At 37.8% G+C, this 17,538-nt stretch overlaps 1 protein-coding gene across 3 annotated transcripts in view; it reads left to right on the forward strand.

Annotated features, from left to right (window-relative positions):
- SOX6 (SRY-box transcription factor 6) overlaps positions 1-17,538 on the forward strand; it is a 248,981-nt gene that overhangs the window by 162,385 nt on the left and 69,058 nt on the right. For all 3 annotated transcript variants that reach the window (XM_086472314.1, XM_086472316.1, XM_086472315.1), the window contains one exon: positions 17,208-17,357. In XM_086472314.1, the coding sequence (XP_086328440.1) occupies positions 17,208-17,357 (150 nt within the window). The remainder of the gene's footprint in view (positions 1-17,207; positions 17,358-17,538) is intronic.

Below are 17,538 nucleotides of genomic sequence, written 5' to 3' on the forward strand. Positions count from 1 at the left end.
GCTTTCTAGAAATGTATATGGTGTATGCCTTACAGGAATTAGGTGCAAGTGAATATGTTTCTGGAATTTTATTATACTTCTGATAACCGTAGAACAATCTGCTTAATTTGGCTACAAATTACAAACATGAAGGATTTTTCCTGTGAAGGTGTTAACATATTTGAATGTTTAGGAACTTAGGAACAATCAGATTAAAGACAAAAATGCCTTTTAAGTCAGGTCTATACACAAAGGAAAATAATACACTTCTGTATCATCATTCCTTCCTGACTAATTGCTACAGAAAAGGAAAACTTCATAACTTGCCTTTCATCTGAATTAAGAGTTTAAGAATAAAGATGGTTAGATGAGAGCTTCTAGGGGTAGACATGCACACATATACGCACGCATGTTCAAAGGAAGCAGAAAAATTCTTTTAAAGATGCGTGGACTGGAAAAGTATCATCACCAGCTTTATTTCAGAGGGTCTTTGATTATAAAAGAGTATCCCCTCCCACTGACCCGATTCAGAAAGAAAGGGAAATTCATAGAAGTCAAGACAGAACTCATCAAATCAGTATGTAGGTATTGCTCACTGAGTAGAGTCTTTTTAGATGATGAAATAGGAATGGTATTGCCTCTAACACCCTGCTTCTCTAAGATGTATTTGGTGTGTGATGTTTTTAGAATCCATATGATTGAGAAACTTGAAAAGTGTCCTGACTCATAGAGAGCATTGGAATCATCTGTCTATTCTTAAGAATCAGCATGAAGGCTGCATATGGCTGGAGGCACAACAGAAGGCTTGAATATCAGTCCTGAAAATAAGGGACTGAAGGGAGGAGCATCTTAAGGAATACAGGAAGAAAAAAATACATCATGCTTAAATGTCCGTATTAAGGAATTATTCAAGACTTAAAAGCATCATTCACAAAATCTAGTGAAGTTAACACAATAGAGCACATCTTTTGGTGTTGTGCAAGAATTACAGCAAATCGTGAAGCATGAAAACAGATGAAGTATGTCAAGTGCAGGAATAGTGAGAGTGTGTTGTCACATCCACCATTATTTTTGGAAATGAAGTGAGAAATAAGAGGTAAAGTCCTTTCAAAGAAGTTGCATCATTTGTCCTACAGACTAGAAACAGAACAAGCCACCAGATTTAACTAGTCTACAGCTTTATTAAATAACACATCTATGAACTATCCATAGTAATTCATCCAGTATAGGCCAACTCTTCTGCTACAATCTTCAACACCTAGGGGAGGGCTAAGATCAGGCTTCATAACCATTTTAATCTGGTCCCAGCACTGTTGCTGAAATATGGTCACACCCACTACAGTTCAGAAAGCATGGCTATCTTAGTCCAAATTCACATTTATTTGTGTAAAATACATCAGCTTACAATGACTTTGTAATAGTAAGTTCCCGGTTACCTGGTTTTGAGGTGCAAATGTGAATTTTTTTTAGACGTAATTTTTATAAGCCTATTTGAATATGTTTTGCATAATTTTGTGTGCACTTCCTTTAAGGAAATTATTTAATTTTCCTTGAAGGTGCATCAAAGTTCTAAATATACAGTAAAAGATCAGTGTGAGATATGTGCTAAGCAGCCTGTAAAGCACAATTATTTCTAATGCTTTAAAATACCTGTAAACTGGGCTTGTTTTCTGCTTCACAAAGAAAACATTTTACTGTTTTCTGCATTTAAATATACATTTTAAATATGTTGACTTATCAGGTAACACAGCAGGCTGAACAGGGACAAACCATTTTTAATGGTATGTTAATTGAATGGGATGCTAGAGATGCACCTGAGTGACTTTTTTCCCAGATGTGCCCCAGCTGACTGATAAAGCTTCTCCTGATCAGTAGAGCCAGTATATATTTATTATATCCCTGTCTTTCGTCCATTTTTGCTAGTGAAAATAATAGAATGGCTGCGAGCTACCAGGTGAACTGCCTGTGTCTCTTATAAAAGTAGGAAAACATTACGGCTCCAAACCCCAAGCAGCACTTTCAAAAATACAGCTCATAAATGCAGATCTGCCTCGGCATCTTCTCAAAAGGTGGGGATTCAGTTGTGGGAATTGAGAGAGGCAGTTTAAATGGGACTCTTCCTTTTTCCTGACTTGCACCCATTTATTATTGGGATGGTGTCTCATTATTCTGTCATGGGAGCCTGGAGAAATTTAATTGTAGCGCTCAGTATGATTAGCATTGGTAGGTGAGCATTCAGTTTTCTTGTTCTGTGTCTGTGTGGTTCTACACAGGGAAATACTGCAATTGTTATATTTGAGAATTTGTACATCTGGATGGTCAGATAGTGAATGAACTCACAAATTTATGCCAGATCTTAAGAAATATTTTTAGAGAAGATTTATTACCACTTATTTTTTCCATGTCCAGATTTTTTTTTCTTACGCCTCTGTTTTTCTGTCTGCTGCCAGGTTGACAAACCTAGAAGGTCTACACCAGAAGCAGCAATTACACAACCGTCTTCTGTCTTCAATTGATTTCATCCCCTGTAGGATTAGGGGAATAATTATATTTTTAGACCCCTTCAACTAAGATTGTCTACATTACTGACAATCATACCGGTGACATGGACATGTGCTTACTAGGAAACTCATTCACCAACTCATTTCACACAGCTCAAAAAGCAGTTACTCATAATTGCTTGTAATCCTGCTGACATGAATGAAACTCTTGACTTCTCTCACAAAGCCCATCTATGTGTTAATGCTTTTTTAAAATAAATATATGAAATTCCAAAATGCAAAATTTGATAAGCTTTGATAGCTATCACCCGTTCAGCAAACTTACTATAATTAATTACTTTTGAATCATATAATTTTTTTTTCCTTTATTGCAGGGGTTCTCTTTAAGCAGCTCCTTCTTTTTACACTAGCTTTAGTTCAAACCACATTTCTACACATAAAGTGTGTGAAACTGTTTGAATTCATGTGGTAACTGCTCTTCATATAGACCTCTCACATTTACTGTTAAAGATACTTTATATTAGCAGTAAGAAATAAAACCCCGATTTTTGGAAGAGCTTCTAAAAGAATATCAGAAAACACATCAAATTCTTTCTATGAATAATTTGATTTACGGTGTCACCAGAGAAGGTAATATTATGATAGCATAAAGTGAATGAAAAAGCTGTGCTCCAATGCAACCATCTGGTTATATTTTCATATTTTCCTGATAGATCTGGTTATGCTTTTATTTTAAATAAGTGCTTCTTATTTTCTTTCCTTGGATACAGGAGAAGGAGTTTAAAATACTAGGGCCTTTGTCTGCAGGTATCTTTGGAGCCATGCTTCCTGGTCCTTGCTTGCTTTCCTAGGTGATCTTGTTACTCTGTTAACTTTAGTGCTATCCACAATTTTGATGAGGTAGAATTTATGCTATAAAAATGTCAAAAGCAAATTCTGATAGAAGCAAATATAGAAAAATCTCATAAAGATTTATCTCCAGCATTTCACATTTTTTGTCAAGTAACATCATCCACCGGAAACTAGAAATTGCTTTTTTCAAGCAAATGCAGTTGTTTGCTGTGACTGGCTTTCTACCAAAGGTATTTAGGCTTAAATGAACTTCTATTTTATTTATCTGTTTACTTCTATATCAAATACATAATAGTTTTAAGCACTGTGTGTCACAGTTATTCAGTAAAATCGTAAAAAAGTTAAAGATTTTTTGCCAGTTTCCAAGTTGTGTAGTACAACATATAGTCTCAGAGAATCACAAAGATAAGTCTATGGTGTTCCCTCCTGTGCATTGTAAATAACAGGAGAACTGTGATTGAGAAGTGGCATGTCAGTAATCTGACAGCTTTAAATGAAGGAATGCAAATTTTGTGCTTAAGAGAAAGATTTTGCTGACATTTCTGCTATCCTCCTGCAGGGGCAAGAGCTATAGACATTTGATGAAGTTTTTACGTATTGTTGCATTCTGTTTTTTCTCTATATTTACAGTATTTTATTAAAATAGTGAATTTTATTAATGCTCACATTTTATGTTTAATAGGAACACTTTATGATTGTACTCAGGTATAGCTAGTTCAGACACTGAAGTTATGCAGTAACAGTGTATTGGTTTCATGAGCAGCACAAAGAAATAGTGACTTGATAGGTTCACAGAGGGTGGGTTTAAACGGAGGGTTTGGGTACAGGTGCTCACCCCATGCGGAGGTGGGACACAGAAGTACTTAGTCCCTCCTGCCTTCTATGCTCCTCTTTCCTGGCTCACAGAGGTAAGCCGTGTCCCCAGGCTGGCCAGAGAAAAGAGTAAGGCAGGAGGTTGCACTGTGAGAGTACTGCTCTGCAACTGCAGAGGAAGACTCCTGGTTAAACTACCTCTCATTAGGTTCTCCTTTTGAGAAAAAACGCAGCAAAAAAAGATACACTCTCAGTTTGGGCTTTGATCTTGCTTTCATAAATGACTCAAAGAATTTGCATGGTAGCATGCAACTATTCCATTATTGTTGCTAGCAAAAATACAAGAGAAGAGATTCACAAAGTGGAAGAGACGAGAACAGTTAGCATTCCTTTATTCCTTGTCAGAACTTAATCTAGATCAGCTAAAATGCTTGCTGTTTTTGTCATGCCTCAAGGTAAAATGTCAATGTTTACATATTCCTATCTTTCAGACAAAAGATGCTTATTGTTTTAGAATTCCTGAGTTGCTACCTATAGGACATTATAAATATGTAATGGATGCCTAAGTTCAGCTCATTTTTAAGTATTTTGTATAAAGAGCAGTTATAACCGCAACAAGCAATTTGTGTTGCTGCTCCTTTGTCCTTTTCTTATACCACAAAAAATTAAACCAGGGTAAAATTAGTAAAGTGATCAGCTAAGTTGTTATGGCCTTCCTCCAGTCTTCCTCTGTTAAGAGAAAATATTCTAAGCATATATTGTGTAGAAAGGGGTTTCTTTTAATTATCACATTGTCCTTCCTGCTATTTGTCTAAATTTTTAGTCCAGAGAGCTCCATTCAAGACAGCAAATAACCAAACTCCAGTTTTGGGGTTCCAAGTGTGTTGTGTGAATTTTTGTGTCTGCATATGAGTTTTTCTAGTGATATGTACAGTGAGCTATGCAACTGCAGTATTTCCCTCCCACCCTCATTCAATTCCCTACTTTGTGCAGCAGTCTCAGTGTATTCAGCAGGTTGTATGCCAGCAGATGAAACAGATGTTTAGGCCATACTGGAGTGGAGCGGCATGCTGCATCAGGACCTGGATATTTCTCTTGACATCTGGATGCTGCTGGGCTGGGAAGCCTGCCTTAGGCCAGGAGGCTGTAGGAGCCTTGTGGCAGTGAACATAGGGTCCTTGCTGCTCTTTAAGCGATTAGTGCACTGAAGCAGCAATAATGCTGAATTATCGCTTGGTTGCGTTCTTCTAAGGAATCTTGGGACAAAGGGATAGTCAAGGAGGAGTATTTACAGTAAAGTCATGTTCAGAAAGACAAGACTAATTACCATGTATTAAAAAGCTTTCTTTCAACTAATTTAATAGTAAAATTGTTATGAATATGTTAGGAAACTTTTTACAAAGCAATAAACAAACAGCTTAAAGAAAACCTTCCCTTTCTCATTTAAAATCATTAAGATGAAAAAGGACAATTTCAGCTACTTTCCAATTTCATGGTCTGGTCAAATTGTATGGAACAGACAACAAAATGTGACTGAAGACATGAAATTGAAGGTATACTAATGTTCATGCCTACTAGAGACAAAAATATGAACTTCTAATAGCTGCAGGGAAGAATATTAGGTATGGAAGCTGTCTGACTTATGCATTGATTCTTTATAGTTTCACTTTATCAAGTTGAAAATTGTGCTGTATGTGCTGCTACAGCCTAAATTGTCTGCTGCAGCACTTTCCTTTATGATGTGTGTTATTTAAACACAATAGACATGGTATATTGCATGGAAAAAGGTGTTTAATGTTTTGTGATTACTAGCTGTCAAACAAAATAGCATTTAGCATGGATTCCCTATTGCCCCCCCCGCCGATAAATTTTCATTGTTAAGACCAGCGTGTTTAAATGAGGGCCCTCCCAAACAGATTACAGCTTTTTGGAGAGCATGAGGTAATATTTTGAAGACTACCAGTTTGTTGCTCTCATTTAACCTCCAGTATTCTAAAGGGGTTATATTTAATTAACACTGGCTAAAGGCCTGACCTAAGAGGCAACCAAAAGTGATTGAACTGCATTTTCAGATCCAGGCTGTAATCTGTTGGGAGAGGAATAATAATAATAAAAAAAAAATTAGAAAGCACCATTTACTGAAATTCTTTCTAACTAAGCTGTATTTCAATGGGCCATTTAATGCTCAGATGGACAAAGGTATTACTTCAGTCATTGAATTGTATCAAACCCTTTCTCAGAGGCCCAGTTTAAAAACTCTACAGGAAAAGTGGCTTAGCATCATATTCTCAGCAGACCAACACTCGGTATGTTTGGAAAGGGGAGGAAAAAAAAAAAAAAAAGAGTGAAATGAGGTGAGACGCAACCGCCAAGTCAGTGAGGATATTTGCCTCTCCCTCCAGTCAGTGGCTTCACAAGGGAATTGCTCTTCAGAAAGCAAGAGCTCCATGTTCCCTACAGAAGGCTTTCAATTCTTTCTTTTTTTTTTTCTCATAGCTGTTACCCTGTTAGCCCTGGTCAGATTTCAGCCTTCCCTTTGTTCTTCTCTGACATGGCAGATATACAGTTTTCTCTCTGGGGAACTTAGGACCAGTACCTACACTTTACAGGGTTAGATTTTTGACTCAGTCACGTTGGAAGAAATAGGAAGTCTTATTTAAATATCACAGACTCTGACACTTGCGAGCTGAGTGGTTATTTTATTCCAATAGAACCAATGTTACATCTATTCTATGGTGATACAAGATACCTAATGTTCTGTCTGAACTTTAGTTGTGTTTAAATTTTAGGATAGATTTTTGAATTCATATTTTTTTGCAGAGAGTAAACTTCGCTTTCACAATTTGATGCTGTCTCATTAAAAATTCCCAGCAGCCTCATAGGGTGATGGGGTGACATTATATCTTGGAAACTTGTCAAGGTGCTGTAAAACTAATAAACCAATAGCTTTACTTCCTAAGGGGAAATAAATACAATATTACAGAGGCAACTGCCAGGTGCCAAATTGCATACATTGTCTTAGCTGCTTCCAGTGATCGATAATTTATTTGAGCTCTAAGCATTCTTTCTTGGCTTTGCCCACAGCTTTATAGTAAACAGGTTGTGAACAGGCAGTTGCTGAGAGATTGCATTTAATTGTCATAATTCAATGAAATCAAAGTCTTTTGGTTTCTAAGGGGCATGCTATCAGGAATAATGCCTGAATGAGAGTTGCCTGAATTTAGGCAGTAGGGTGACCTGTTTGGTGGCCATTTCTACTTCATTACAAGAAAACAGGATGAGGTCAAAGGAATGAGAAATACAGTTTGCAAACAAAACAGAAAGGATCTTAAGAGCACCTTAATGCACATGTGCCTGAAGGCAAGTTAGTTCTTTATTGCACTGGTGCATATATTTTAGCTCTGTAGTGTTTCTCCAAATTTGCACAACTAACTGAGACAGACTTTGGGATTGGATGTCTGTGCTGTCAGGCCATTGTGATAAACAGGTGGGGATAGGGAAGAGTGAGTGAGTGAGTCTCTAAATGTGGATCTTGCCGCAGGTATCTTCTCATTCCACTTTTTTTGCTTGTTTGTTTTTTTTGGGTTTTTTTCCCAGAACAACAGTATGAGCCTTGCAGACAGAATGTATTATCTGTAATCCCTTTATTTAAGCATAAGCAATGTTAATAACATTTAAAGAAATATTAGTCAAATGGTAATTTCATCTTCAGTTTACATTTCCCATTATATCAAAAATCTAAGTAGATACTTTATAGCTCACAATACTTATTCAGGCTCTTCCAATACAAGCTGAAACTATGATGAATAAAACCAAACTTAAAATAACAGTGCAGGAACCACAGCATGGAAGAGTACGTAAAGGACAAAAAGATCTATCAGTTCTTCAGAATACATCAATTAGTCCATTTGTATTTTGGGTAGGACCTGTTATATATGCTGTGGGACTGTTTTCTATTAAGTAATGAAAATTTGCTTCTCCAAAAGCTGAGGAAGAAATGAAAATCTATGACGAATAGATATGTTTTTGAAAATTATTTTCCCCAGCAGAAGTCTGGGTCTTTGTCACTGACTTATTTAACAGATCGTCTTAACATCTGTCCAGCAGACTGTGGACTTTATTAGCAGACAAGAGACCCACTAGATTTAGAGCCTGCTGGGTGCATCTTCATCTTCACAGCTGTGGATTAACTCAGACTTTCCAGAAGAGGACAACCATATGGGATAATTGGTGTCACTGGGTAGCTAAAAAAAATATGAAGAAACAAATGTCGTCCAAACACAATTCACTGTTTTTACAGCCACAATTACTAGTCTGTTTAAGAAATAAGAAAGGCAGCATTACACTAAAAAAAGAAAATCTATTCATATCTGTGTGGGAACCTAATCAGGCTCTTGTTTCCAATGACGATGGCTCCACAGTCGCACCAGGTCTGCGACAAGAATGCTCCTTTTGTGTGCCGATAATGTGGAAGCGATAAAATTTCCTATAAGAGACATATGTGTTTACATCATGAGATGTGTTATTTGACAAAACGCTTTGTTCTCTGCATATTTTCCACACAGAGTTTCATGCTGGGTTGTTTTGCTGGAAAGCTTTGATTAGCTAGAATTAGTTGCTGAAGTAAAATAGACACTTTTGTTTTATGAGTCCTCTTGCTGAGCTGTAAATTATAGTAAAACATATAAGGAGTGACAGAAAGAAGTGCTGATTTGAACCTCTGACCCATGATCGGCATAAAAACATAAGATAACTCTTTCAAAGGACTACTGAGAGCCATAAATATTCCATGGTCCACTTAAAGTTAGGCCCTTTTAACAAAATAAAGCTGTTATTTTGCATAAGGGGATTTTGACTGCAGTACTACAACAATACACGCTGCAGTATCTAAAATGTATAGAGATTCTTTTATTTTCAGTAAGCGTTGGCCATTATCCGCAGCAGGGCAGTAGAAGCGATGAGAATGATTTTTCTGTTTCTGAACCAGTACAACGAATTTGTGGTCAGTAAAAGGAGTTGGAAGCGGCAGACACTCAGTGGTGAAATTAGGTATCTGTTACTTTGCAGCTTGAGAGAGAAGCAAAACAGGCATGTGGATCTGCTACGGAGACAGGAATGGAGTGGAATTTAGGGCCACATAAAAATTTTCCTTGACAATATACAGAATGGCAACCATCAGACACTGAAATTACTGGTGTTAATAGCCAAAAAAACCTGAAGTGAATGAGTAGGAATAACTTGTAAAATCATTCTTTAAGCTGAGAAATATTTTTTTTTCAGTAGATGCACACCTAAACATACAGGGAAAACTGAACTCTTTGAACTCCATCTGTGACTACAAAATGTATTTTCTATTTTCACAAATACAGTTAGTTTGTTTGCACATATTGGGCTTTAATAAATCTGAGAGCATATTAGCCAGCAAGTGCATAAATAATCACTGCAACAATCTTTGTTATTATGGCATTAGTTATGATAATTCATTAGCTGCCTGTTTGTGTTACACCTTAACAGATTTTGCAAAGGTATTTGGTACATTATTATAAGAAGTAGAGGCCATTCACACTCTGTAACAATGAGCAGACTGCGTTAGGGTGATCTATGGGTGTTTAAAATCAGAATGTTATGTCCGCTATGGATAGGTTAGGCACGTACAAACAGGGGAAGGAAAGGAATGATGCTGTTAAAAGGAAATCATGTACATATATTGTGACACTTGGATTCTGTAGAGAAAAAGAAGTATTTGCAGTGTATTGTCACTGATTATCGTATTTCTAAATTAAACACTTTTCCCCTGATTGTTACTGCAATTTCACGTAGCTGCCCTTGGTCAATGCCATTTTAGATATATCCCTGTAAAGCCAAACAATTCTGAGTTATTTAGCATAAACGTGTGAGTCAAGTTGATGTTGCACACTTGTTGGTTCTTAAATAGTAACCTACTGTTATCTCTGTGGTGTCACACGTGAAAATGAGAGGAAGGCCTCGCCCACAGTACTAGCAGATCTGTAAAACTCACCTTATTTTGATTTGTTAACATTTTTCTTTGAACAGTCTGAGAAAATGCTACTCAAACATCCAAATTTCATCAAAACAAATTTATAAAATACAGTTTTAACAGTTAGCATGTGCACAAATATATTGCAAAACAAAACATACACTTTTAGCATAAAATATTCTATTAATTTGAAGTGATCTTGTTTTCATCAGCAAAAGCTTTGATTTTTCAAAGTTTTAGGTTTTTAAATTCAAATAAGAGTTGCTTTCATGTGTATGTACATTTTCTTTAACAATTTTATATGCACCTGTCCATCTCTTTCTTCTTCTCCTCCTCCTCCTCCTTTTGTGTGGAGAGCACTGCTAGGACACAGATGCTGAGCCGTGGAAGGTGTGTTTCTGGTGATGGCATCTGGCTTCTTGGCAGACTCCACAGGCAGTAGCTGCCTTCAGGTTGCCCCTGGGTTTGTCACATGGTTAAGCTGCTGACGAGTTACTTAGGCTGTCCTGTGGTTTTGGATGTCGTTTTCTGTTAATCTGCCTCTCATTCTACGGATCTGCATAAAAATCATCTTAAAACAAAGCAAAAAACCACCATGTGCTTTTTAAAAAATATATATACATAAGACAGTAACAGTATTTCTTACCTTGGTGCTATCTGTAGTAGAGGTCTCAACTGCAGTGTTAGTCACTGAATGTCTTTGGTGCAAAAGACATGACAATACAAAAAAAAAGTCATTTCTATGCAAAAATAGGAAGGGATAAGTACAATTAACATTACTTTAGAATGATCTTGCACTCAGATTAAGATGTGTTTGAAATTTTTGAGTAGGATATTTATGCTTCTGCACTGCTTTTCGAAAAGGTTACCTTGCCTGAACTGCTGAAGGATATACCAGTGACACTGGGCTCAGGGCAGCACTTATCTCCACAGTTATTATCTACGACACCCAAAACATGGGCTTGAGCACTAATCCGTTCTTCCTCCAAAGAGGAGAAAAACTTTTTCAGAGACTCTGTTTCCTTTAATCTGTTTGACATTAAGCTTATTTTAAGCACCTCTACACGAATAACACAAAATAAGCAGTCCCACTGAAGGTGGGATAATTTGTTTATAGTAGCTTCTTTTCAGAAATGTGCACTGGAAACAGTAAAGACGTTGGTGGGTTTGGTGAGCTTGTAAAAACCGTTTGTGATCAGACAGTTCTAAGTATTGTTATTGCATGTTACATACGCAGAAAATTCTGGAATTATAGCTTTGCAACACTATGTACTAAATATACTATGGAAAAAAATAACTGCATTACCTCTTCTAGTGCAGGATTTCAACAGCACTTGCAGTCACTCCTTAGAGTTTTTTATCTTTAGAAACCAAATTACTCATTGTCTAAATAGCTGAACTTTCATCTCTATAAATAAGATATTTCAGCTTTGCACAATTCATTTAAAATGCTGACAAATAAGGATTCTCACTTGATTCCCAGTAGTTTTATTGTTCAGTTTCATTTACAGTAGCAAATGTATTTGTTGAAGATGTAACATAGGACTTGCATTTTTAGTAATGGAAAACTTTAGGGGTCCAAAAAATTTAGCATTTGTTTCTGAGCAAAAAAAAATAATTTCAAGCACCTTTGGAGAAATAACGTACAAACACAGAAAAAGGGAGAATATCTTTTCATTTTGGTCATAAATCTTTTAGTAAAACAAAACAGAAAGGTAAATGTTTCTAGAATGGATCCCTTCTTTCTCCTTGAATCAAGCCACCTTCTACTGAATTTCTTTTCGGGGCATCTTCCAAGCGCACCCATTGCAATTCATCATGCTAGGCCAGCCCTATCACCTGCCCTTTATCTGCTACGCTGACTATTGCAACCACTTTCTCTCTTATCTCCATATTTCACATGTGGCTTTGCTATAGTTTCTTCAGAATTCTTCTGCAAAGAATAGCAATTGAATTATATCCCCACTGCTGTGACCAAATTCTTCCTCACCAAAGCAGTCGAAACGTCTAGCCCTTGCATTTTTGTTCTCGTATATACAAGTGCAACTGCTCTCTCTGTTTCCCTCCTGGGCTCATATATCTAAAGACACTGTCTCTCTCCTGTGCAGCAGTTGATCACTTTCTCTTTATTGAAATATCCTCGCTAAACAAACTTTTTCCATAAAGCCTGTCACTGACAAGCCACTGGTAAGAAGGTTATGATTATCATAATTCTGTGTTAGGTGGTAAAACAGCCTGTCACAATGTTAACAAGTTGTTGTCAGTGCGAATCTCCCTTAACCGTGTTGATGTAAGGCCCATTCTATTTTCCACACCATGTGTTACTTCTGTAACATTCGATTCTTGAAATTCTTCACCTTTATTCATTCGTTTAGACACAGATGCTGCAGCCTAAGAGGTAAGTATCAGTATTCCTGCTGTAAAAAAAAAAGGAAATATCTGATGCATGGAAAGCTTTGCTCCGTGTTCATTTGCTGTGACCAGTGTCATTCAACAGAGCACGTGTGTAGGAATATCATAGGCCTATGCACAAGCGAAAAGTCATATAGGAAAGGGTCTGAGCTCATGAAAGAGTACTGATTATTGAAAGCCAGTTGAAAAAAATAGTTGAAAAACTATTGAAAAAAATGTTGAAACCTGTGAGAGGAATGTATAGACCTAAGACCTTTGCGTTCTGGCAAGGCATGAATGAACACTGGCAGTGAAGGCAGATATCCTTCCATATCATGAAAACATCTTGCAAAGGCACTGTGAGACTTGGATGGCGTTAACGTTTGGATCAGTCAAGGTACTCTGTTAGTAATTCATAGGGGTTTTGACAAATTTTAGATTGTGGATGATACTTTTTAATAAAAGAGTGAAATGGAAATAATTCATCAAATGCCATAGGCAATTTCTGAAGCAGAGAATACTCCCACCCCCACCCCAAATTATTAGTTTTGTTAGTTATTTAATTCTTCTTGGATGGTAGCTCTAAGCTATGGAAAAGGCTTAGTATGAATTCTGCTGTTTCCAGGTAAAAAATCAGTATGTACTTGTGCTGTAAACATGCTGAGTACAGTGCTTTCCCACTTGTCTGTAATTTTTTTTTAGGTAGATGAACATCACTCAGACTCGTAGTGACCTCCAACTTTCATAAATTCCCCTCAAATTTTTACCTGATTACAGCTGGAACAGAGTTTCAGTAACAAGGGCTTAGGTCCGTCTGCCCAAATGTGAGACTTGCCATTGCCTTAAGTGAGACTTGTGGCATTTCAAAATTCCACTGTTCAGTGTCAGATCATGACATCAGAAGAAATCTGGTTCTGAAGACTGTAAAACTACATCCTTGCTCATGTACCTTAAGTGAGCTGGTTTTCAAAATTGTTAACTATGCAGAGCACTCAGAAGCTCATAATCGGCAATACTTATATTTAGATGCTGGGAACTGGATTGTAAGAATCTAACTTAGTGACCTTTTGAAAAAATAAAAACTAGGCTATACATTTTTAAGGCTTCATAAAACAATCATGAATACTTGATGGTATTGGATATCTAAATTGTAATCAAGAGCCTTCTGAGTCAGTGGCTGGCATAAGGGTTATGAAATGCTCTTCTCTTTATGTGCTAGACATACACTGAAATGAAGATATGTTTCAGTGTTTGAGGTAGTCAAACACTGAGGTAGTAATTTTTTTGGTCACTACTCAATAGTCGTACATTAGAATTTCAATTGAAAAAAATCCATGGAAACTTCTGCTTTTGAACATTAAAAGCTAACAATCAACATTAATTCAATGTTTGGGGTTCTTCCCCCCTCCTTAGTCTTGCAAATAAAAGCTTCACAACCTGCCCATCTCAATGTGGGTTCCTAAATTACCATTTTGAGCCAAAACAGTGGTATTTGCAAAAATATCCATTTTTCCTCTGCAACGGTGGCATGCACGTATTTTTCCAGACTGTCTAGCTCCACATACAAACTGGTATTTGTAATAAGTTATACAGCCTCCCAGTGCACATGGCAGCGTTGCGAATTCTTGCAAGATTTGCACTCGGAACAGCTTTGTTTTAAAGTCTAAGCAAACCAGAAAGCTAATTACTGTTGCTTATTTTTATATTTGCTTTTATGGTGCAAACAAATTTATAGAAATGCCAGGCTAAAGCCAGTACTATGACCCTGGAGTAACACAGTGCTGAATTATACACACACACACACGTACGAATGACAAAATTTCTTTTATTCTGTTTCCCTTTAGAAACGTTTCTTCCTCATGCTACTTGCAGCACAGCCAATACAGCCCTCAGCACACTGGGAGGGGAGCGGTGTGCAACGCTGAATTTATTCTGCTTTTCATGTTTGCGTTTCCAAAATCAGGCCATTTCCTAGACAATCACTATGACAGTGACCCCTAACGTGCTGTGGACGTTTCGGTTGCAGTCCTGCTGGCACCCGGGGCCCGGCTCACCGACGACCCTGCCTCCGACCACGGTCTCGTGTCTCTCCCCGCACTGCTCTTGAGCCGTCCGGTCAGGACAGGGCTACGCCGGGGGCTGCAGTGATAAACCCACCTGTGCTCGCTCGCCACGGTTAACTGGGCTGCCAGCTCCGCTGGCCCTGCCCGCCGGCTGCCGGTGCCCAGGCGCTGGCAGCAGCGGGGCGGCCGCGCTGAGGCGACGGGCCGGGGGCTGCCCCGCGCTGGGCGGTTCCCGCCGGTTCCAGCCGGTTCCCGCCCGGCCCCACCAGCTGGAGGCGCCTCAGGGACAACGTTCCCGCCAAGGGCGCAGCGCCGCCGGGCAGCGAGGGGCGCCGTGAGGAACGGCCCTGCCGGCAGCCGGGCCGGGCGGGGAGGTGGAGGGGTCAGCAGTGAAGGAGTGAAGCTGAGCCTGCGAAAGTGACAGGGGTGGGCGATTTTAGTTTTTGTCTGTGTTTCTCGCCATCCAATTCTATAGTAATTGGCAGTATAGTCAGTCAATTTTCCTTAAGCCATCTCTGTTTTGCCCGTGATGGTAACTGGTAGGTGATCTCCCTGTCTTTATCTCCACTCATGAGCTTTTCCAGCTTATTTTCTCCCCCGTCCCGTTGAGGAGGGTAAGGCAGAGCGGCTGGGTGGGCGGCTGGCAGCCAGCCTGGGTCAACCCACCACGCTGCTTGACATCATTGACTATCAACTTTTGTCCTGACTGAATATTGTAGAAAGAATACCCTACCTTTTTACCCTCATGACTTACGTGAGAAGAAAATTCTTTTGAACTTTAGATGATAAACGGATTTCTTTTTACATAGAATTCCTTTCCCGCTCTTGAAAGTTCAGTACACGCTACATTAAATACTAAAGTTTTAGTCTACTTTTAGTAAAATCTGTTATCTCTCCCACATAGTTGAAGCAGATGTTAAATTGTTAAATAGGTTCCTAATGTAAAAAAAAAAAAAAAGGAAAAGTATTTAATAGAAAAAGTATAGAACACTGAGAAAGCTATTATAATCTGGGTTTTGTCTTTAAATTGTGTTCAAGTTTATTGTATTGTCTGTTTCATAGTGTGGTGCCTGATTATTTCTAAGCTTTCAGTCCAGGCTTTCAGAAGTTTGTGAAATGTGTTTCTTACTCTTACATACGCACAGCATCCTGTTAAGTAACTGTAGATTGACCTGAAGACTATGCTAAAAGGGATAAGATCCCAGTAGTAGGGGAAAAAAACCCCAGCCACTTACTATCGTATACAATGCTTCACTTTCATTCTGCAGGACATTACCAAAAGCTGGGAATTTTTTCTATTTTCATTTTTTTCTAGTTTTCTAGTGCAGGAAAAACCAGTGCCTTAGCCAAAATATTTAAACACCACTGATTTAAAAATATTAATCTGTTATCCTTTTGTAGCCTCTGTGTGGTATTGAAAAAGGGTACAAACAAACAAACAAACAAGTTTTCATTTGTCACCCAGAGTTCTGGCTCTGCCCCTCCTTCACGCGTTTGTCTAGCCACTGAGTCACTGAGCTTACAGCACTGTGTAACTTTCATTTCTGTGGAGGCTTGTTATATTAGAAAAATTGTTCCAAAGAAAGCAACAATTATGACATAAGCACATCTGGCTCTTGCAAATTATTCTTTATTAAGCTTTCATTTAATTACATGTGCTGAAAGGTCTGCTTTTGATTACTGTAATTTTTTTTATTTGTCCATCTGAATGATAGTAATGTTGGAAATTACATACAAACCACCTGGCTTTTTTTCTCACTAATAAGGCAAAGTTTATATAGATTTATGTGTAGAAAAGGGATTAGGATCTTCCCTGTTTATGATAGAAGAATTATTGCTGATGCTAATTCAAGGTGAGGGTTTAAATTTGGTCACTGGAAGGAAATTAAACCTATTTGTTTTTGTTCAGTAAACACTTCAGATTGGTAGTTTGTTTTAATATACAAGTCTTTTATTATGCTTCAGTTAAACTTTTTGAAAAGTTCCATGAGGGTGTTTTTTTATTTTCATCACTATTTACAGGAATTTTTAAGGCCTAAATTCCTTATTAGCATTTATAGAAGTTACAGCAATCCCTGTGCACCAAGATGGAGACATACCCTGTTGCATATTTTAACTTTCGTTGCTGTCTGGAGAAGATGTAGCATTGCCTTTTGGTAGCAGATCATTCCTATGTCAGTTCCTAATAGAGGTTCTGGAGTTGGTGGGTAATTTCTGGGTAAGAACAGAAAGACTTGAAGCATTATTTTTTCTGACTGGGGTTTTCACCTCCTTTTCATAAACAGCCTTGTAATTTTACCAATTTTATTTTTAATATTTGGGCATAGTGTAACCTTCTGCTCATTACAATGACCATCATTAGCAAGAAAAAAAAAATCAGCTAAAAGTCAAATGAAGAAAAAAGGTGTGGGTGCATGGGAGTTTTCCAGTCTTTTTTATTTTTCTTTTTGAAAGTAACAAGAATGGAAAAGCCACAAACAAGAAAGCACTGAAAAAAATCTCTCATTCCTTTAAGAGAAGAAACAGCAGAGCAATAAAAATTATGTACATTTAGAGCTTCTTTTTTTAGGAATTTTGCAGGAATATGTTGTATATCTTCTTGTCTTCCAGCAACTGTATGCAGCTCAGCTGGCAAGCATGCAAGTTTCTCCTGGAGCCAAAATGCCATCTACTCCACAGCCACCAAATACGACTGGGGCACTCTCACCCACTGGAATGAAAAATGAGAAGAGAGGGACCAGCCCGGTAACTCAAGTTAAGGTATTTTTCAGTAAAGGAAAAAGTTGGTGTCTGAAAAGGGCAGTGAAATTAAATGGTCTATTTAATTGTTTTACAGTTGGAAGTTGAACCTCATGAAAGTTCTTCAATATTCAAATAAAATGCTCAGTTTTACTGCTGTATTGTCAGTATAGAGAAGGGAAGAGAAAGTATTCACTTCTTG

Source organism: Leptosomus discolor, chromosome 12 (assembly GCF_034619465.1).
Source record: "Leptosomus discolor isolate bLepDis1 chromosome 12, bLepDis1.hap2, whole genome shotgun sequence".
Classification (NCBI taxonomy): Eukaryota; Metazoa; Chordata; class Aves; order Leptosomiformes; family Leptosomidae; genus Leptosomus; species Leptosomus discolor.